The sequence below is a fragment of the Otolemur garnettii genome, unplaced genomic scaffold (genome assembly GCF_000181295.1).
Source record: "Otolemur garnettii isolate 467f Iridium unplaced genomic scaffold, OtoGar3 scaffold00018, whole genome shotgun sequence".
NCBI classification, from domain to species: domain Eukaryota; kingdom Metazoa; phylum Chordata; class Mammalia; order Primates; family Galagidae; genus Otolemur; species Otolemur garnettii.
In genome coordinates, this window is record NW_003852413.1 from 7048147 (window position 1) to 7069496 (window position 21350).

A 21350-nucleotide genomic window follows, 5' to 3' on the forward strand; every position below is an offset into this window, starting at 1 on the left:
GGTGGCTGGCGTTAGATTTCTCTTAGGCAGCAGCAGTCTGTGACCAGGTAGCTGTGAGTGTGTGGAGTATGTGTGTACTTGTGAATCATCTGACTTGTGGGAATTTGAGAGATTTCTGCCTCCTGCTCTTGACCTCAGTCCAGGTTCCCTAACTCTAACCCTGCCACCTGCCCTGATCTGCACAGGGACACTGAATACCTAGATGGGCCTGTGATACTGCACTATTCCTTCTTGAAAAGCTAAAGGACAGACATGTTCTGAGGCTCCCTGGGTTGAGACTGCCTGGGTGGCCTGCCCTGCAGACGGGAGGCACTGGCTGGACCCAGAGTGTTATGGAGGTGGCCTGTGGTCCTGGGCCACTGAGTCCAAGGGACATCTTGATAAAGGCTCGAGCTGGAACAGAGCCTCTTGGGAGCATGGAGGGCTCTACCCACTGGCTCTTGCCCAAAGCCTCTGTCCTCACCTTTCTCCTTGCGCAGGGCCTGGAAGGGATGAGGAATACTGCTGTCATGGAGGAGGAGGGGGACATGTGTCTGCTCAGGCCAGACCACACGATGCATGCTCCTAGTCCCTAATCCTTGCATAAGTATGTAGAGCTGGAAGCCTGAGTGCTGAGGTGAATCTGACCAGCTTGCTCCCGCATGAGTCACCCAGAGCCCTTCCCACCGGCCAGTCACTGGACTGAGCCTCTCCCTGGCAGGGCTGCTTCCTGGTCCTAGATGCCCCGAGAATGGGAGATGCTATAGCCTGGATCTCCCTAAACCCCATGCATTCCCCACAGCTTCACAGGGCTCTGGCTTTGACTCATGTGAGGTAGAGGTTATCCATTATGGTGGCTATCTGGAAGTGGCATGCTCTTCTCCAAGCAGAGAATTGACATGCCAGAGCTGATAATGAATGGCCAGTGGTGTCCCCACCACCAGCTTGGGCACTGGGGCACCAGGCTGGGAGCTGGGTCTGGGGAAGGACTTGGTGCCAGCTTCCTCTTTCACCAGCACATTGCCCTTGGACTAGCCTAAGCCGAGAACCTCTGAAAACCAGGTAGTTTCTCGGCCCTAAAAATAGGAGCAGGTGATGGACATTTGTTCCTTAAATAATCAGACCAACCACCGAGGAGAAACCCCCTTCCCAGGCTCGAGGAGGAGGAGCCTGGAGAGCCTGCAGTGTAGAAGTGAGTGACGCCCCTGGATAATGTCCCATCTTGGAAATGGCCAAGCCACAGCAGATGCAACTCCTGAGTCTGCCATTTAGCTGTGTAACCTTGGGGCAAATTCTGTTCCATTTCCTTTAAAATGATTGGTGCCCATAGCACAATGATTACAGCACCAGCCACATACACCAAGGCTGGCAGGTTCAAACCTGGCCCGGGTCGGCTAAACAACTGCAACAAAAAAAATAGCTGGGTGTCATGGTGGGCACCTATAGTCCCAGCTACTTGGGAGGCTGAGGCAAAAGAATCGCTTAAGACCAAGAGTTTGAGGTTGCTATGAGCTGTGATGCCATGGTACCCTGCCCAGGGTAACACAGTGAGGCTCTATCTCAACCTCTCCCCTCCAAAAAAACAAAAAAAGTGGCTATGAGGCAGTACCCATAGCTCAATGGGTAGGGTGCTGGCCACATACACTGAGGCTGGTGGGTTCGAACCCGGCCCGGGCCTGCTAAAACAACAATAACAACTGCAACAAAAAAATAGTTGGGCATTCTGGTGGGTGCTTATAGTCTCAGCTACTTGGGAGGCTGAGGCAAGAGAATCGCTAAAGCCTAAGAGTTTGAGGTTGCTGTGAGCTGTGACCCCACAGTACTCTTTCCAGGGTGACAGCTCGAGACTCTATCTCAAAAAAGCAAAACAAAACAACAACAACAAGAAGAAGTGGAGATGATCATGGTGCACTGAGGGAATGGAATGAGCCACAACAGTGATGTGCTTGGGCAGAGCCTGCCCACAGCAATTGCTCAAAAGCCTGTAAGTCTCTTTCATCCTCACAGAAACCTGTTTCTCATTCTGAGAGCCCCATTCCCAGGCAAGCAGGAGAAACCCTGTCAGCCCTGAGTTCTCCTCCAATTCTCCCTATGCGCTCAGGAGGGGGCAGGGGTCATACTCATGATGCCCCTTCCTGGCCAGGTCAAGTTGCTGTCAGAATCCTTCCCAAGGACACCCTGCCACTGGCATCAGCTAACTTTTGGGACTCAGGGGTCAGGGATGGGGGTTGGGGGACAAGGACTATCCCGGAGAAGCTGTTCACACCTGCTTTGTGAACAGATCCTTGGTTTCTCCTCTGGCCTATCCAGCATTTCCAAGGCCACACAAGGCCAAGCTGTCCCCACCACTATATTGTCTGGGGGAAACTGGGAGCATGCTCCCTCTGGATGGGAGAAATAGGCTCTCTGGAGCCCACGATGGTCTATTCTTCCTCTGGCATCACCTTCCCTGGACACGGGCTGTGGCTCGGGGGAGGGCTCTTTTCATGGCCTGAAAGGCCCTACTTGGTCTCTGCCCAGGAGGCCCTTTTGGGGACATGAGCAGCTCTCCACAGACGTACTCATTTCTCTTTCTCTCGCTGGGCCAGATTTTCACCTCAAGCCTCTAACAACTCACCCAACAATCACTCTGGTTCCTAAAAAGAGGTCATTGAAAACCACTGCACTCCCTGCCCACTTGTGCCAGCCCTTGTCATGCCTTTTGGATTCTAGCTCTGTCCAATGTCAATGGGAGGGGAGAAACTGAAATAACCAACTTTACAGGACTAGGCTCTACCCCACAGCTACATTATTTAGGCCAAAGGCCTCACAGCAGAGTCCTCCTCTTCCCATGTGTGCAGGAGGAGGGGGGAGTGGATTGGAGGGTGGTCGACCTGAGCTTCTGAAGTGATCACGTCTGAGCAGGAACTCAGGGGTTCTGGCCTTTCCATCCTTCAATTTCCCCACAACCCCGGAGCATGACAGGTGGCCCCTGGGAGGGCAGGGCCTTGATTTTTCATTCTTAAGCTGTCAGAGCAAGCTCAGTTGTGACTGCTGGGAAGACAGGGATAAGAGGCCTCTGCTGGCTGACTATTCTCCTTCCTGGAGACTGGGAACAAAATTTCAGGCACTGTCACCTTTCCTGAAGGCCAATCAGCAATTTGCTGTAGAGCAGCCAGCTAGATGCAGAGAGACAGGAAGGAAACGAAGAGTAAGGATGACGAGGAGAGGAGACAAGGACATTTGGACGGCCCTGGTCTGAATGTAAGTTCCGGAGCTCCAGGGATGCTGTGGGTCATGTCAGCACTACCTGTCACATACATGACTGCCTGACCTTACCTCACTTGACCCTGCCTGTGTGATGCCCAATTCTGCACAGAGGCTATGCCCATAACCATCAGGTCATATCTTGACCTGCAACCATGGGTGATCTGGGACATAGCTTCCCTTCCCTTCTCAGTGCCCTGGCAGCTGGCCCACCAACCTTCTGGGCAGAGCAGAAGTCCTCATCTGGAGGCCAGTCTGCAAAGGACCTCGTCGTACACAGACCAGGGCTGCTGATGACAACAGCTGCTCAGAGGAGAGGTGCGGCTGGTTGAGCAATGGCATGTGTTCAGACCAAGCAGAACTCTGGGGTCAGTCCTGACGGCCGCTAATGAAAGGTGTAATTCAGTAGCATGTGGCTGGCTCTGCTCTACAAACTTTAATTAAGTGCCTACTAAGACAGAACCCTGGGCTCCTCCCTGTAAACTGGCCTCTATGCATTTGAAGAGAGAACTTTTAGAAAACCAAGAATAAAATTAAGACCAAAATGAAACACATGCAGAAGGTTTTTCTAGATTCTCTCTATTAGTATTGTAACCAGGGAAAGCTGGAGGCTGACCAGACCAAGAGAGCCCTGGACAGTGGCCAAAAAGAGGGCAGGCAGGGCCACAGCAGAGCCTGGGGGGCACAGGCTGCTGACGGTGGGGCAGGGCTATCTGGATGAGTGTGAATGTGCTGTCTGTATTTGGTGGGCATGGTGAGCTCTTCCTGGGCCTCTGAGAGGCCCTAGTTGAGTAGCTGTGAAGGAATTCAAATGCCAAGTCGGCAGCAGTGGGCAACAGATGGCCCAGGCGCATAAGACCCCTGGCTGCTGGTGGTGACAGATCGGAGCAATCCCACTGGGAAGCACCCCACAGAGCTCAGTCATGGATCTGAGGACAGGGAAACACCAGAAAGCCCCAGGTGATGGTCCCCAGGTGATGGTCTCCTCTCAGGGACCTCCTGCCTCATCTACTACCACTGCTGAGTCCCACACTTTGGCAAACAAATCTGGGGCATGTGCCAGGAGGAACTGAGAACTTCAGGAGGCAGCTCAAGTTCACCCACAAACGCTTGGAGAGGACAGCGTCTGACCCACTTTGCAGGAACCCAGACACGGGAAGACTGTGTGTGGTGTCTGCTCTGAATACACAATCAGAGGGAAGCGAGCCTGGTGGGTCCTCGACAACCCAAGCCCAAGCGGGCTGCGGCGTTCCAGAGCAGCCTTTATTAGAGAGAATCATTTTTTTAATAATGCCAAATGGGGCGCTCTGAGATGAGCCAGCTGTTCGCGTCCCCAAGCGGGAGGTGTCTGCAGACGTCTGCCAGGGGAAAGTTGCTCACAGGACTGAGGTAATAATGCTGCCCTGGCTCCTTCCAGCCCAAGAGCCCCTGCTGGGCATCAGCTGGGTGTTCTCATCCCTGGTGGGAACAGCCTACTGCTATCAGTTTAGTTACTCAAAGCTCAGACTCTAAGTCCCCTGGGGCTGGGCCTGTGGGCACAAAGGACAGTACCTTTACCTGTCCCCTAACATCCTGAGTCTACCTGCTGCTGACAGAGAGCCAGGCAGAGATAGCTGCTGCTAACACCGTCACCCCTGCCCCTCTGGGCGAGGGGCCTACTTTCCAGTCTCTCAGGGGTAGGGGCTGGAGAGTGATGGTGCAGGAAGGGCTTGCTCCCAGGGTGCACCAGGAAACTACAGTGGGGGTATGGCAGGGAAGATGTACTACTGGGACTTCAAGATCTCCCTGGGACACCCACTGTGGATGCCCAGCACCATAACTCTCTCCGCAGGTGGCTGAGGTCGCTGGTCTCATGGCCAGCTGCAAGGGAGGCTCATTCTGAGGCCACACCAGGGTGATGCCTGTTGCAGCTCACCTCTGAACGCTGACCAGGTGTGTGGACTGTGCTAGCAAGGGCTTTACACATGATCCTGCTTAACTGTCAGCGGTTCAGGGAGGTGAGTCACCACTGTCAGGGCAGATAGGACCCTGGCCGAGGGAGGCTGGGTCTGTGTGCATTGTGAGCACACGCTGTCTGACTCACAGTGAAGGGAACCGAGTGGGAAGTGCAGTGTGGCAACTTTGTCTGGTCTGAGGCAAGCGGCCAGGAGGTTGGTTAAGGTCTGTGCCCAGACCTTAACCTGAGACCCTTAACGCTGAGACCCTCCTCACACATATGGGTGCAGAGGCATCTGCCTTCCTGGTACCCCAAAGCGACCAGCCTGGTATCCTCAAAACTGAATTTGAGAAGCATAAGAAATGAAGGGGCCTATTTTGACAGTTTTCCTGGACAGTGGCTAATTGCAAAGGCCATAAAACCCTTTCAGTCTCATTCTGACAACACGAGGGGCTTCTGAACTAATGAGGCAGACAGGGGCAGGGCGAAAGCCCTTTGAGGAACTGGTCTAAAGGCTCCTCAGCAGAGCCGGGGGCCTGCAATCTCCTCCAGCCTTGTTTCAACAGATGGCAGAACAAATTCCTAATTAAGCACAAGGAAGTTTCCGGCTCAGCACATTTATTTATGATTTTCCGGTCCCTTTGGTGCTCATTCTTCCTTTTTGTCTTCCTGGAACTCAAGCCCATCACTGCCCCCCACCCCCCCAGCACCCTGCTCGGCTCGTGGAAAGGCTCCCCTTTGACTGGGAGGGGAGAGGAGGGTGTGGGCGGGAGTGTGGGAAGAGGGGGACGCGGTCACACAGCTGCTTTTGAGGCAAAGTGAAAAGGGAGCTCATTGCGAAGGGACAACTTGGCGCAGACTTGAGTGTATGAATGGGCTTTGGAGATCACTGCTTTTAGGGCATTTCTAGAAAAACTACCTGGGGTGAGCTTGGCCCAGAGGAGGGACAGGCTTAGTGGGGTCCTGTAGACCAGGGTCCCTCCCACAGTGGAGCTGCCTATTCTGTGTTGCTTGGTGGCTCCAGGGATCTTGAAATCTCTGTCCCTTTCCTCCCCTCTTCCTGCTGCTGCCTGGGGTTCAGATGAGGAAAACACCTTCCACCAGGGCTGAGAAGAACGTCTGGTGGCTCCAATGTCCCCCTCCGGGAACTGATCCCTAGACTCAGCTGCATTTTAGAGTTAACTGGTCAATTTTTCTTTCCCCCAGAGGGTTCTGTGTCACTGAGCCTTGCTTTCCATGTCCCGAGGTCTGAGTCCCTTGTGGAGAATGACTGTGTGAGCCTTGTCACCCACAGCAGCACTCGGAGAAAGGCCCGCCTGAGAGGCTCCTGACATTTGATTATCTCTTGGATCAAAGGGAGAAAAGCTAAATGACTTGCAAAGACAACAATGTCAAGACAACAATGTCACCACCAACAAAACAAGTGATGACGACCTTCATGAGCTGGTTTCTACCTCAGGCTGCCAGTGCTGCCAAGAGGCTCCCTCGAGGCCACTGTCACCTCACTCTGCAGCACTGTAGGGGCTGCCTCCCAGGGCCCAGGAACCTCAGGGCAGGATAGCATGGGACACAGGAGTGGCAAGGGCCCTCTTTACAGAACAGGCAGTGAGGAAGGGGCTGGGAGCTCATATTCCGACTGCATCCTGGGGCCTAGTGCAGCCATTGGTGGCCCCGTGGGAGGAGAGGGTGGCAGTCCATTCGCAGGGCAATAGCAGCTGCTGAGTCCACTCTGTGAGCCTGACTCTGGGGGAGGAAAGGCCTCCAATGGCTGGATGGAAAGAGAGCAAGGGCTGTCCCTGCTGGCCACAGAGCTTGGCTCCTCCCCGACCCCAGTCTGGGCAAAGGCATATACTGCTCTGAGACAGCCACTGTTCACTTCCCATCAGCTGCCTCTTCTACCTTCATTCCTCCTCCCCTTTAACGTGAGAACTGCTCACCAGGTGCACAGAGGGCTTCGCCGCACTGAACAGGTGCAGGGGTTGGTGGAGGCTATTGTCAACTGGGTGTCATCCCTCTTGGGCTGACATGTTGGCTAAAGCAGAAGTGTCCCTCCACCTCTCCCCACCTGATCCTGTCCTCCAGGACCAGGAATCAGGGAGCAGCCTGGCACAGAGGGAGCCCCCTCCCACCTTCCCACAGCAGTGCAGCTTAATGAGGACAGTGAGCAAGAGTGGGGCAAGGCTGGGCCTCCAGGGCTAAAGACCCAGCTGCTGGGAGCAACAGTAGCCAGAGTGACAGACTTAGGCCACAAAAGTGAGATGGGAGAATGTTTTCCTTCAAATTCTGCTTTACTGAGAAAACTCCTTCTGCAGATCTGAGGGCTTTTATACTTCCTATAAGCAGAGGAATAAGAGGGCTCACATCTGTGATTCTAGCACCCTGGGAAACTGAGGCAGGTGGATTGCCTGAGCCTCAGAGTTAAAGACCAGCCTGGGTAAGAGCGAGATCCTGTTTCCAAAAAAATAGCTGAGTGTTGTGGTGGGAGCCTATTCTGAGCTACTTGGGAGGCTGAGGCAAGAGGATCACTTGATGAGTCCGAGAGTTTGAGGTTGCTGTGAGCTATGATGCCATAACACTCTACCAAGGGTGACAAAGTATGACTCTAAAAAAAAAAAAAGCAGAGGAATAAAGAGAAGGGTGGGCAGCCTGCATTTCTGCTCCCTGCTGACCTTGACTTCGGGATACAACCCCTCCTAACACCAGGGAGGTTCCACTTCAGCATCTGTCCTGGGAGCCAGTGTGATGCTTATGTCCTAAACAATGAGTTCACATTTCCCCCAGGGAGTTATATTAGTTTAACCCAGGGCTTTGGAACTTGTGAATGAAGTTTGGGAACAGCATCCCATGGATGAGTATGTGATCAGGCCGGCTGAAGGGGGCAGACGAGGGACTCTGCCCTGTGCAGGTACTGACAGGTGCCCTCCTGCTCCCTTGGCTGGATGACGAAAGATGGGCTGCTCAAGTCAGAGGCCTGGAAGTGCACGGATGACATGTGCTAGGGGCTTCACAACAGATCTCGGACCTGTGCTCACTTCCTCTAAAGGATGGACTGAGAGTGGGAAGAAGTTACAGGCTGGTGAGTTTGGCTTCAGACAAGGAAGAACTTCCTAGCACTCAGAACAGAGCCTGACCCAGTCTCAGGCTCCATGCCTCAGAGGCCCCCTCTCCCCACACAGCAGAGCCTGCCCTTGCAGGGGTGGGGCTAGGTGCCTGACTGCTATGGTCCCTTCCAGCTAAACAGCCCAGAACTCTCATGTGTGATGGCTCCTCGAACCGGGGATCTTGAAATCCCTGGGTCTGGGGAACTGGGAGGCTGGAGATGCCTGAACTGCTGGGAGTTGTTTGACATTATGTATTGTCCAGTGCATTATGACCTGCTGCTGAGTCCCAACAGGACGCAGGATAAATGCCCATCCCTGGAGTCATGATGAGGGTGGGAGAGGTGTACGCAGTGGGAAGAGGGGCTGGGAAGATGGCAATGGTCCAGAGGGAAGAGTCCCACCCTACTCCTCTGGAGTCTCTGTGCTAAGAGGCTGCGAGCTCCTGGGAAGCACATCTGGGCACCTTCAGGCTAGATGCACCCCTCCGCCCAGGCCCCTCTCCCAGGACAGCAGCAGCCTTCTCAGCTTTTAGACCAAGCCAAGCAAGCATCCAACTGATGCCTGGAGCACATGCTAATGACAGGGTGAGGAGGGAGGATGACAACATCCTCCTGTCCTCAATCCAGGTGGACCAGCAGCAGGGTCCCTCCCTGAGGTGGGAGTGGACCAGCTCCCTACTGTTAGCCTGGTTTAGTGGGGAAAGACTCCCAAACCCCAGCTGAGGACAATGGTGTTCTTAATCAGCAGGGTGTCGGCTGGTTAGAAGACAGTATGCACGGGGTGTCTTTTCATGCCCTGGCGGCTGGGGACTCGGAGGCAGAGAGTGGCTGCTGCCACGGCTTGCTGGCTTTTATGGTTATGTTGCATAGCGAGATGCCAACCGGAAGAAGGTAGAGCTGTGCTGCTCTGGTGCCCCATAGGGGCACAACCCAACCCAGGCCTCAGGAGCCCTGCTGCCAGCCTGTGAGTCAGTGGAGCTGCAGCGTGTGTGTGTGAAAAAGAGGCTGGTTCTGGAATCAACAGTCCCAGGCCCCAGCTCCATCCATACTATGTGATCTTGAAAAAATAATTTTCTTTTTAAATTTCCCCATCAGTGAAAGGCCAATAGAGTACCTGCTTCCTTCTTGTCTGATGGAAAGGTTGGAGGACCAGTCAGACCTGAGTCAATGGCAACCACCACCACATTCCAGCTATGGCCAGGTGCCTGGCACAGCCTCTCAGAAAAGGTTAAGGAATGGACGCAGGGAGAAAGGGTAGAGAAGCGAGATGTTTCTCAGACTCACCGATCCATCTCATCAGAGAGGTTAGGATCTGCAGGTACTTGGTCTTCTGGACGTCAAAGAAGGTGAAAGGTCCGAGGAGGAGAGTGAAGACAGCCTGGGTGATGAAAAGAAGAGTGAGGGGAGTGCAGAGGGCCACTGCATGGGGAGGACATCACCCTTCACTGGTGTCTGCCTGCTGCTGAGGCCAGTCCTGATGCAGGGGCACACCTGGACGGGTGGAGGCTCCCTGGGGTCAAACACTCTGGGTAAGTGCCAAGTACCAAGGCTGGAACAAGAGACCCTGAGCCACGCTTCTCTACCTCTGCTCACATTTACTATTTCACATTACTGTATTCCTAGGTAAGGCTCAGGCATCATCCTAGCAGTTCTGCCCGCTCAAGTCAGCCAAGGCCCACTAAGGACCATGTGTCCAGCACCTGCCTGTAAGTATGGATTAGGTATAGATGGCAGGAAAATAAGGATCCAAAAGAAACACAGATTGCCTCTGGCTCTCACAGTTTGATGGGAAGAAAGGACACAGAGAGGAGGGGTCTTTGGAGCCCTGACAAAGCCATGCAGCAGAGAGAGCACCCCTTCTAAAGGGCTCAGAGCAAAGAATTATCAGGATGCCAGGCGTCAGCCATGTATTTAGCTTAAAGACAAGGGCTCGCCCAGAGAACAAGTCAGTGGCTGCTGCAGAAGATCACTCAGAGAATCACTCTGGAGGAGTGAGAGCAGGAGCCGCATCAAGACAATCGGGAGTGAAGCAGCTCAGGGTGTGGGGGGACCCCATCAAAGAAGGGGTACTTGTTATCATGGGTGTCCTCGAGTTTCATATCTTTGGAGAAAAGGGGAGAGCGTTTACCTAAAAAAGAAAGGTCAAACTGTATCAGGAAACAGGTCTGTGGGCAATTTGAACTTCTTTGCCAAAGAAAATGGGAGTGAAAGAAAACGAGGGGGAACTGAGGGAAGATTACGATTTCCATGCCAAATTGGTTGCTCAGGGAGCAGAGGAATTAAAAGCTGCTCGTTGGAGTTAAGATGATAGTACCATTTCCAATCTGCCACTCGGAAGCTACGCAAGGCATCAGCCCTTATTAACATTTACACTGTGCCATTTTATCACGTTAATGCTAATGATGCTCACCAGAGATGCAGCAGACGGCCTGGAAGGCTGAACAAATGTGGGGAGGGGGTCTGCTCAGGGACAGGGTCACAGACACAGATCTGTGAGCTAGATGAGCCCATCACAGCTGCTGTGCCCGCCCGGCAGCCAGTCCCTGTGACTGGCAGGTTGGAACCCGGCAGAAGGGGGCTGAGCCTGTCCTGCCCCCATCAGCAAGGAGAGCAGGATGCAGAGAATCTGTGACCTCTTATTCAAGTCTGTTATTACTGTGAAGATGAGTAACAAGGACTCAAGCATCGCTGAAGGAAAGGCTCTAATCAGCTGGGGTGCAGAAGGCACCCAGGTGGGCGGTCACCAGGCTGGGAGGGCTATCGGGAGAAGCACTTTCTGGTGAGGGCCTCAGAACTGGCCTCACTGCTGCTAGAAGATGGGGAGGAAGATCTTCTATTAGGCTTGGGGGGCAGTGAATACAGAGGGAGGACTCCCCTTGCAAACACAACGGGCAGCTCACAGTGATCCCCTCTCAGCCAAGGGAGAGGAGCTGGGGACATGGTAACGCAGGCAGAACCACCAACTCCGGAGGCGCCAGTCTGTATGCAGCACCGTCAGTAAGTCATTTAGGAAAATTACCACTTCAGGGAAACTTTCCACTGATGAATTTCTCTTTTGAAGGATGGAGAGGGAGATGCCAGGTGGGAGAATAAATAAACACAAAGCCATTTGCCACAAACGTTTCCCAATAACTGTGGCTTGTTGGAGACTGGACTCCAGTGCACCCAGGTGTTCAGGTGCTCCCCTCTGACCTGTGATGCCTCCAGCTGTGGGCGCCATGCCAGGAATCTTGTTGGGGGGTGGCTTATGTGGGCGGTCAGACCTCATCCCAGAAGCCTAAAGACTGGCTGTTAGAAGGTCCACAACAGAGTAACAGGAGGCAACAAAGCCACCCCCAGGGCAGGCAGAGAGTGCTACTGTTGGTTGCCCAGGTCCTGTGCTCCAGAGGGTGGTGCTGAGACCATCTTTTCAAGATTCTAGGACACAGGCACTGTTTTGTAGAACCCTGTATGGATGGGATCCCAGCCACCTGAGAGTGTCCTTCTATTTAAAGAGACAAAGCACCCAGACCCATCTCCCAAGGGTAGAGTTTGCAGTGCATGTGAGGTACACTCTGAGTGTGGGGGTGTCTAGGAGTCAGAATGAGGGTCCACACAAGTAGTGTTCTCTGCCCCATTCTAGGGATAGCAGGTCTCTCCTCAGAGTGTGAACTGGCAGTGAAGGGCTCTTTGGGAGGACTGGCCAACAACTGTGATGTCTGTGCCGGGCTGGTGGCTGGGTTGTGGTTTCTTTTTCTTCTGGTGCGCAGGAGCACAGACGGACTGTAGCACTTTGGGAAGTCTCAGGGCCCACTCTGCCTCAGAGACATGAACAGACTGCCAAACAGCAGCCCTTCTGCAGGCCGAGAGCTCACACGTCAGAGGGAGCCCAGATAAAGACACAGACTGCGAGCTGGGGCTAATTAAGGAACAGGTGTCCTCTGCAAATGAGAGCCAGAACCAGCCACCATAGGGGCCGGCATGCGGAGGGGCAAAGGACAGAGGGCAGGGGTGGGAGCATGTGTCACCACACCTTAGTGGAAGGATGGGTGGCAGGGGAAGGCACAGCCCCGGTCTCCAGATGGTCCACCCGGGGCAGAGTATCTCCGAATGCCCATAGCTGAATGTGGCACTTTGCTTTTTCTCTCTTCTTTTTACAAAAGGAGAAATAAGAAGCCAAGAGACAGCCTATCCTCTTGGGTCTTCCAGTCTAGCCCATGTGACATTATAAATTAGCTGGCTCCAGAGCAATGTTCCAACCCCCAAATGCCATTGATCAGTTCAAACTCAGTCTCTGTTCAAGGACTCTTGTAACCCAACTCATTACAGGAGGCAGGGACACCAGTCATCACCGCCCAGTGCGTTTCTTTAAAAACAACAACTCAAGAACAACTTTAATTTCTAATGAAATCTTCAAATGGGTCATAGGAATAAAGTCCAAGACAAGTTTGGTGGGGAGTAGGGCCTTTTGGATCCCTCTCTCAGGGTGGAGTGCAGAGGCCACTGAGGGCTCTGTGGCCCTGCTGAGGTCTTGATGGAGGTGGGGCAGCTCTCACTCGCAGGGCACTGAGGGCATGCTTGGCCATGGCTCTTTTGGCCCCCAGCTCAATGGAGCTGGCTGTCTTCCTGTGCCCCCAGCAGAGCAGACTGAGTGCACTGCCCACGTGCAGTTGCTCAGGCTCCAGACTGCCAGCAATCCTGGGCTCCCTTCTTACTCTCTGCACTAGGTTCACCTATTATCACAAACTAGGTGGCTTCAAAGCACAGAGATTTATTTTCTCTCAGGCCAGAAGTCCAAAGTCTGGCAGGTGAGGCTCTTAACAGTGCTCAGCACAGTGCCCCTGACAGGACAGAGTCCAATCCTACCTGCACACCCAGGATGAGGCTGTTTGGGAGGAAGGAGATCTCAGCACAGAGCAGGGAATAGAGTGCCCCAAATCTAAACTCAGTCCTCTGTCCGCAGAGACGGGAAGGAAATAAACTCTTCAGAATCAGTGACTTAAAGATCTGAGGAAGGGACCAGCAACCCCGGGGGCTGGAGTGGGCTATGCTTGGGGATTCCCTGGACGGGACATGTGTGGCTTTGTGGAGGACCCAGAATTGCCAACATTGTGTCTTTACGATGAGGCTGGTGTCCGGGTACTGAAGGCTCAGTCACTAGAAGCCTCCCCTTTGCTCTCAGAGCAGCCCTTTAACCAAGAACTCTCAACTCAGAGTGGCTGGGGCTGAGCTGTGTCCACTCCTGCCTCTACCCTCTCCAGGTCTAGCCCCTATGACACACGGAGCTTGCAGAAGGTGTTAACACACCCACTCCTGTTTCATATACAAACACGCCAGGACTGGCTACGCATCATATCCTTAACTGTAAAACACAGGCACAGGTAAAGCAGTTTGATACCTACTTCCCTGTCCCCAAACTTCTCTGCCTATTTAGCTGGTCAGAGAGACAAAATGAAATTTAAAACTTGGTGCTAATCCCAATTGAACTCCCCAGGGTAAGAGGCTGCAGGATCTTGGGTCCCACCCTCTGCCTGTGTGTCAGCCAATCCTGACACCACTGTCTTTCCAGCTGCTGGTCCTTCTAAACTCCCTACCCTATCAAGCTGTCCTGCTGGCATCACTGCCCAGTGTGGCAGACCCTTCTGCACTCTATTTTTTTTTTAGAGATAGTCTCATTTTGTTGCCCTTGGTAGAGTGCTGTGGTGTCACAGCTCACAGCAACTGCCAGCTCTTGGGCTTAGGTGATTCTCTTGCCTCAATCTCCCGAGTAGCTGGGACTATAGGTGCCCGCCACAACGCCTGGCTATTTTTCTTGTTGCAGTTTGGCTGGGGCTGGGCTTGAACCTGCCACCCTCGGTATATGGGGCCAGCACCCTACTCACTGAGTTACAGGCACCGCCCAACCTTCTGTGCTCTATAACATGCTACACACATGGTTTAATTTCATTCTCATGAGGTCAGTGGAGTAGGTGACAGTGCCCTTGTCTTACTGATAAGAAAAGTTCAGAGAGGTTCACTGACAGATCAGGAAAGTGGCAGGGAGAGAACGGAAGCCTCTTGACCTGTCCCTTTTCACTGCAACCTCTGCATGCCACATTGATGCAGTGTTAGCCTGTCCCTTTCTGACACCTCCTGTCCCCCGCCTCAAGCTAATTCTCACCCTTATGCCTTTACTCTTTTGCTAGCAGAGAATTTCCTTCTGTGACCTTCCTCATCCCTACCACCTTCAAAGCCCTGCTCAAGTGCCAATCTCTTCTGCAAGTTATTTTAATCCTCCCTGGGGGCTCTTGACTGAACCGCCAAATGCAGGGTGATACGACCTGACTTAATACTTGCAGGCTCTGAGCTGCCCCTTTCTGGTAGGGGTCTTGTCCCCGTCAGAGAACAAGCATGCTGAGGACAAGGACTGCATCCTTGTTTGTCCCAGTGTCTAGGAAGGACTCTACACATGTAAGGTGCTCAGTAAGTGCTGGCACAGTACACTGAATGTGGTGGGGGAGGTGCCTGGTAGAAAGGTGTCACCCGGAGTGGGGGAGACGCACACCCGGTCCCACTGACCTGCTATGTACACTTCCTCCATCCCTCCTGCCAGGGACAGTGCCTGACGTGGCAAAGCCAACAGCGTGTGGCATGACAAAGTACACTTGCTCTGAAAACGGCACTGTCGGGGGGCGGGGGGAACAACTCTTCTCCACTCTTCAAGGTGGAGAAATCAGCATATTTTGATTTTAAGAAAATTAAATCAAATTAGAGCAGCATCGCCCTTGAGTTTACCACTGGGTTCAGTGAGCATGACATGCACCTCCACAACGGAGGAAGTGCATCTGAGAAGAGCTGGGCACTCAGCGCCCCACCATCAGCAGTACTGCCAGGACCCCCACAAAAGGAGTGGGCTGCGACCACCCTGAATCCACTTGGTCCCTGCAAGGGGTGGTATTTTAAGAAACCTAAAGTCAAGCACCTGAAGGTCTTCAAAGGAGTTATTTGGTCTTCAAAGGAGTTATTTATTACCTGCCCACTTTCTGGAGGCAGTGGCTTTACAGTTCTCTGACAGTCACACAATGGCCACCCACCAAACCTCTTATAAAACAAAACCAAATTCCAAAATCCTGTTTTTCACTGTCTTTGCTCTGGTTAGGAGGAGACAGAATGAACTACAACTTCTAACTGGAACTTAAACTTTGGTGAAATTCAACAACATTCTCAGTTTGATCTTAGTCCCCTAAAAGAAGGGAAAAGAAGACAGAAAGGCCACCATTCCTGGAGGCAGGGGAAGATGGGGGGAGGGTGAAGTGCTCAGGTGAGGGCCACAAAACAGGACAAATGTCCTGACAACTCTTCTGAGCAACCTCATGCCAAAACCAACCTATGGGACAAAGAGTGACATACCAGTTACTTTCTGCAACAAGTGACAGTGAGGAGATACCTGAGAAGAGTAGCAGTCAGCCGGCTGTTGATCCCCCCAGGGACAGTCCTCCCAGCCCTGCCTCCTGACCAAGATGGGGCAGCGTCCCGTGGGACAAATGCCTAGTGGTGGAGGCAACACAAGGGTGGTGCTCCTTCATCTGCAGAGCCTCGAGGAGGCCTGGAACTGAAGGTGAGGACTTTTCACCCGGCTGGCTCCCTTGACCACTAGGAGGCTGGCTGCTCACCAGGTGGGTAGTTCTCTAAGCACCTGCTTATTTGAAAAATAAGAATTTTTGTTTGCTTGTTTGTGTGTGGCTCCTACAATGTAGTGAGATGGAGTTTCCAGGAGCCAAGAACTCAGGCATCAGCAACTGCCTTTTTCCTTTACTGTCACTCCTAGAGTTGACACAGAGGGCCAGGAGACTCACTTGGAGCCATCTTACTCTAGGGCTGGGGTGGAGGTGACACAGATTTCTGTGTTAATTTAGTGGGGATGCAGAGGAACCCCTCATACAGCAACAAGGTTGAATGGGGCTGCCCCAAACACACCGGGATCTATGGAGGCTAAAGTTGGAACACGCGGGCTTGGAGAGCACAGGCGTCTGGGGAGCTAATACACATTGGAGCCGGGAACCTGCTGGTCGCACAGATGAGCTGTCTGGCCTGAGCCTGGAGGTCGTGTCAAGTAACGAAGGAAATGAATTTCCAGACTATAGGGCTGCTCTTGGTGCTAGTGGTTAAGAATTAATTGGGGTTAATGGTAGCTCAGCATGTACCCATCCCTGTATGGGAAATGAACTTTTAACACGTCCTTGAAGTGTAGTGAAGAAACATTCAGCGATGCTATTTTTATTTCTCAAGTGGCTGTGAACATTTTGGTTTGGGAGTTTTTATTTTACCAACTTAAACTGTAGCATCTGGGGATTCATCCACAAAAAGAAGGTGAGTTCTGAGGCAGTGTGGGACAATGCCAGGACCACAGGCTGTGGGGTCACGTGGATAGGGCTGGGATTTGTTTCCTGATATTGTCCCTACTAATTGTGAGACCCTGGTGAGTTCTTGAACTTCTCAAAGCACATTACATGTGCACAGAGAGCACTGAACAGACATTTGCGCTGGCTTCTGCCCAGCCAGTATGACACATGCCAAGTTACCACGCCTTATCTGTCCTCCAGCTGTCCAGGCAGGGGAATATGGCACTACTGGAGCCAAGCAAGGACCTCCATGCAAAGAATATGTGAGCACTATTCGTGTCTGACTTCCATCATCTCCACCCAAGTTCAACAATAGTCTAAATGCTCTGTAGGCGAGTTCAAGTTGTCCCTGACCAAACATACAGGATCAGTCACCATGTAGGAGATGATGCCAGAGAAAGAACAGGTGCCATGTCAGAAGCCGCGCCAGCAGTGTGCATGCACCAAATCCAACCAATCACCGTCACACTTTGTTTGCCAGAACTTTGTGACGAGAGGCACCGTGCCATCTAGAGGAGGGCATCTGATTCTGCAGAAGGATGGCATTTTCCTAAGGGACTGTGCAAGGATGAGCTTTCAGAAATGTTCTCCCACAGGACAGAGGACAAGTACACCCTTCCTGAAGATGAGCCTGGGATGGCCAGACCCTGAGACCGTGAGGGAACTTGTGCCAGGAAGGCTGCTGGGCTCTAGACACCAACCCAGCCATGACAGGGACGCTGATCTTCCCCTGCCAACTCTGGCACACCACTGACATGGTGCAGAATGAGTGATGAGGCCGGGCTGCCTGCTCATGTGCATCGCCCCCCCCACCCCGGGATCAGTGTCTGCCCGACACCTGCTGGGATGGGGGGCTCACTGACCCTGGTTCCCCCCAGTTGCCATGCTCCCACATCCCTCGCCTAGAAGGGCCTTGGGAGATGCCTGCAGGATGAATTGACAGCCTGAGAGATCCAGGTGATGACCGAAGATCAAATAGGCAGTTGATTCCAGACTATTTTAAAGTGTGAGCCCCCCTGAGCATCACAGGTCAATTCTGTGAGTCTTGCTCCCTCGTCGCATCCTTCATTTGGGGAGCCACATCTGCTCATGCCAAGCCACCCAGCCCCATTCCGAATGAGTGGAGAGACACTGGATTTGTGGCTCTCATCAAAGGAGGGTCTGTGCTGGTGGGAGGAGGCTGGGCCTCCAAGCATGGGCAACAACAAGCTCAAAGTCAAGATCCCAGCAGGGAGTTCAGAAGCTCAAAGCCACGGAGCTACAGAACAGAGAAAGAAACCAAGTCCAGCAGCCGAGTTCAACAAGCAGGAGGTGGTCAGAAGGAAAGACATGTCCCTCTGCCTGGTTAACTGGAGGAGGATGTACTCTGGGCACCTTGGTGCATGTGCAGACTGGCAAACGAGGGGGAGCCAGGGTGACCTTTGCTAAAACACTGGTGACAGCATTACTCGGCTCTGCCACCAGGGAGCCTGGAACGATGATTTCAGGGAGAAGCCGAGGGAGGGGTGGCTGCTTTTATGTGATGCGGCCCCCTTGGACTGGGGTGGGGGCATCTCAATGGCCTCAGCTGTGACAGGCCCAGAATGCCACCCTCCAGGATGCAAATTCAGTTATTTGAGGGTGGGAAGGGGCAGCATGGAAGAGAACACAAGAGAGCCTCCTGCATGGAGCTTCTGGGAGGCCAGCAGCCCTACAGCCACTGTGCCACAAGCCGTACAGGCAGGGTGCCAGTCACCTGTGCCAGGTCTGAGAAGGGGTGGAGAGCTGGGCCGCATGGAAGGGCTGGACACAGGACAGTCCAGCACTACTGGGGCCTGGAGGATGCTCAGACTTGCCCTGTCAGCAAGAAGCCAATAGGCAGCTCTTGGTTTTGCTCCTATTACTCCCCACGCTCTGACTGAAAAGCCACCTCCAAATGTTTGACAGTGGAAAATATCCTCAGGTCCCTTCCTTGAACCTCTGCTGCCCCCTTTCAAGGCAACTCGAAACAGATCTAAAAAAAGCCCACTGACTTCCTTTTCTGAACCATCTTCTCTGAACACCCCACATCCCTCTTTGGAGGAGAAACCGAATCCCTCAGAGCCCTGGGGTTAGTCACCTATTTATATGGGAACTCTGGGAGGCAAAAAGGAGAGAGAAAGAGAGAGAGAGCTTATCTCCTCTTTAATCCTAAATGGTGAAAAAGAAAGGTCAGGAAACTCACCCCAAATTTCTCTTATCAGAATGTTACTCACTAGGGGCCTGTGCGCGGGAGGAGCCATCTGGGAGGGAGCCCAATGTCACTGCCCCCTGGAGGGCTCCTGCAGCGCCAGGTGGACAGCCTGACCATGTATTGCCCAGAAACCACCCATGCACTGTGTCTGCTGCAGGGGAGCCTGTGTCTGTCCAAATACACACATGGCCCCCAGGCATCTGACTCCACCACATGTCTCAGTCCCTCCTGGGCCCAGGCTGTGGAACCAGGATACCTGGTACGGGGGTCAAGCTCTGAGGGGAGGCTGCTGGCAAGGAGGGGGAGTGCTGCCCTCACCCTTTGGCACCTGGAGCTTCCCCCTAGCTCTCCAAGCTTCCCTCTGAGACTTCCAGTCACTCCACAGCATGCTTTGCCCTGAAGGGAAGGAGGAAGGAGGCTCAGAATTTCCACAGGTGGACTAGTACTGCTGAGCACCAGAGCCCCCAGAGAGGGCAGCATTGCCCATATGAGAGTTCTTCCTAATCCTGACACCTGTGCCTTGGTTATTGTCATCACTATAGGAACTGAGGTTGTGGGATTAAATAATTTGTCTGAAATCTCATAACTACCTACACACAACAGGGATTAGCACGGGTCATCTCTATCCAAAGCCCATTCTCTCTTTAGAGCATGTCACTGCCTCCCTTGCTTACACCGAAAGAAATGGTTGTCTCTTACACCACCCCCTCTGAAACCCCCTCAAGGCTGGCTCCCTCAGGGAAGGAGGGCCGCGCTGGCCCAGTGGCCTTGGCCTAGCTGGTGCCGCTCCCCCCCGCCCCGGATGACAAGGCTATGTGGTTTCTTTCTCAGCTGAAAAGCCAGATGGTAGCCCGTGGTGGGCAGAGTTCCAAGTATTTGGTGCCAAAGCTGCAAACCTTGTGGTTTGGGGGAGAAAAGATAAATATTGTGGAAAACCCACACAGTCATTCACTTAATGATTATTAGCCATCAGGGTTTATAAAGGACAGCCCAGCTCCTCACAGGCGTGATGGAGAGATGGAATCCTGCACCCACATGTCCAGGTGAAAAGACCACAGGGCCTGACCTTGAGCTAGCAGAGCTTCACTGGCAGCCTGTGAAGAGCTGGGGAGGGACAGAGGGTACACGAGGCCATGGAAAGTGGGGGTAAATGGCAGGGGAGGGTGGGGGAGCACAGCCTGGAGAAACACACCTGACTTTGGAGCTGACACCTATTCTAATACTTCACTGCTCGCACTGCAGGTGCAAAGAGGAGGTGGCAGAGACAGAGATGGGTGGTGAGCCGTCTGTGACTTCGTGGCACATGGACAACTTCTAACTGTTCCCCTCTATCTCAGCTCCCCCAAAGACAGGGGTGCCTTGGCCCTTGCTGAGGTTCAGAATCTGTCCTGGTGGTAATGACCAGCAGGTAATCTGCCTTTCTGGGAAAGGAGGGGCCAGCTGTGCAGAGTGTCTGTCTGGACATCAGCTGTGGTGAGCCCTGGTTGTCAGTAGGTCTGGGGGCTGATGAAGGGATGTGTGTCAATGCCGGACACAGACCCAACAGCAGTGCCCACTCAGAAGTGGTCTCCACCATTCATACATTCAGGAAGCAAGTTCCCTGTGGGAGGCGCAGTCTGGCTCTGGATATAAAGATGAACCAGACATGGCCACTGTTCTGGAGGAGCTCACAATGACGCAAGTGACCCTCTGAATAATCACAAGATCTGCTTATTGCCATAGCAGAGGGTAAGGGAAGACTAGGTCTGGGCAACAGCAGGAGCTCAGAGGAAGGGCATGCCAAGGGGCTGTGGCTGTGAAAGTGCCAGGCATCTTTGGAGGACACTGATCAGAGACAGTGGGGAAGTGGTGGAGAGAAGACTCCAGGAGACTGGGACAGACCACACCACATGACAGACTTTGCTTTCTTGAGAGAAGCTCCTAGTGGATTTTAAGCAGGAAAGTGGTAGTCGAGTCTACCTAAAAGCAGGTTGAAAGACTGAAATGACAGAACCAGGACATTTTCATGACATGGGGGCAATCCTGCCGCAGGTGGCTGAGCCTAGACTCTGGGAGAGGACTGTGCCAAGCAGTGTCCTGCATGGGGACAAGCCTGCCTGGGCTCCACAGCTGTCCTCAGGCCACAGGACCAGGACAGGACTCCTTGGCTCTACCATCATGAGGTTTTAACTTTAATCCTTGAAACCCGTGTGGGATAGAGGGAGGGGAGAGCAGCTGGGAAGTCTGCTCCCATCTAGAGGGTTCAGAAGAGTAAACTCATCTTCCAGAGAGCTCTGTGGGAGCCAGGGAAGGACGAGCACTTGAGCACTTGGCTAGCACAGGCCCAGAGAAACCCCCTACAGCAAGAAGAAAACAGACAGTGGGGGAAGGCAGGGATTTTTTTTTTTTGGTAGAGATAGAGTCTCATTTTATCACCCTCAGTAGAGTGCCATGGCGTCACACTGCTCACAGCAACCTCCAACTCCTGGGCTTAGGCAATTCTCTTGCCTCAGCCTCCTGAGTAGCTGAGACTACAGG

General features: G+C 53.2%; 1 protein-coding gene across 1 annotated transcript in view; it reads right to left on the reverse strand.

Moving 5' to 3' along the window:
• TMEM104 (transmembrane protein 104) overlaps nucleotides 1–21350 on the reverse strand; it is a 60128-nt gene that overhangs the window by 9898 nt on the left and 28880 nt on the right. Inside the window, exon 9 of the mRNA XM_003786156.3 lies at nucleotides 9546–9639. Within this exon, the coding sequence (XP_003786204.1) occupies nucleotides 9546–9639 (94 nt within the window). The remainder of the gene's footprint in view (nucleotides 1–9545; nucleotides 9640–21350) is intronic.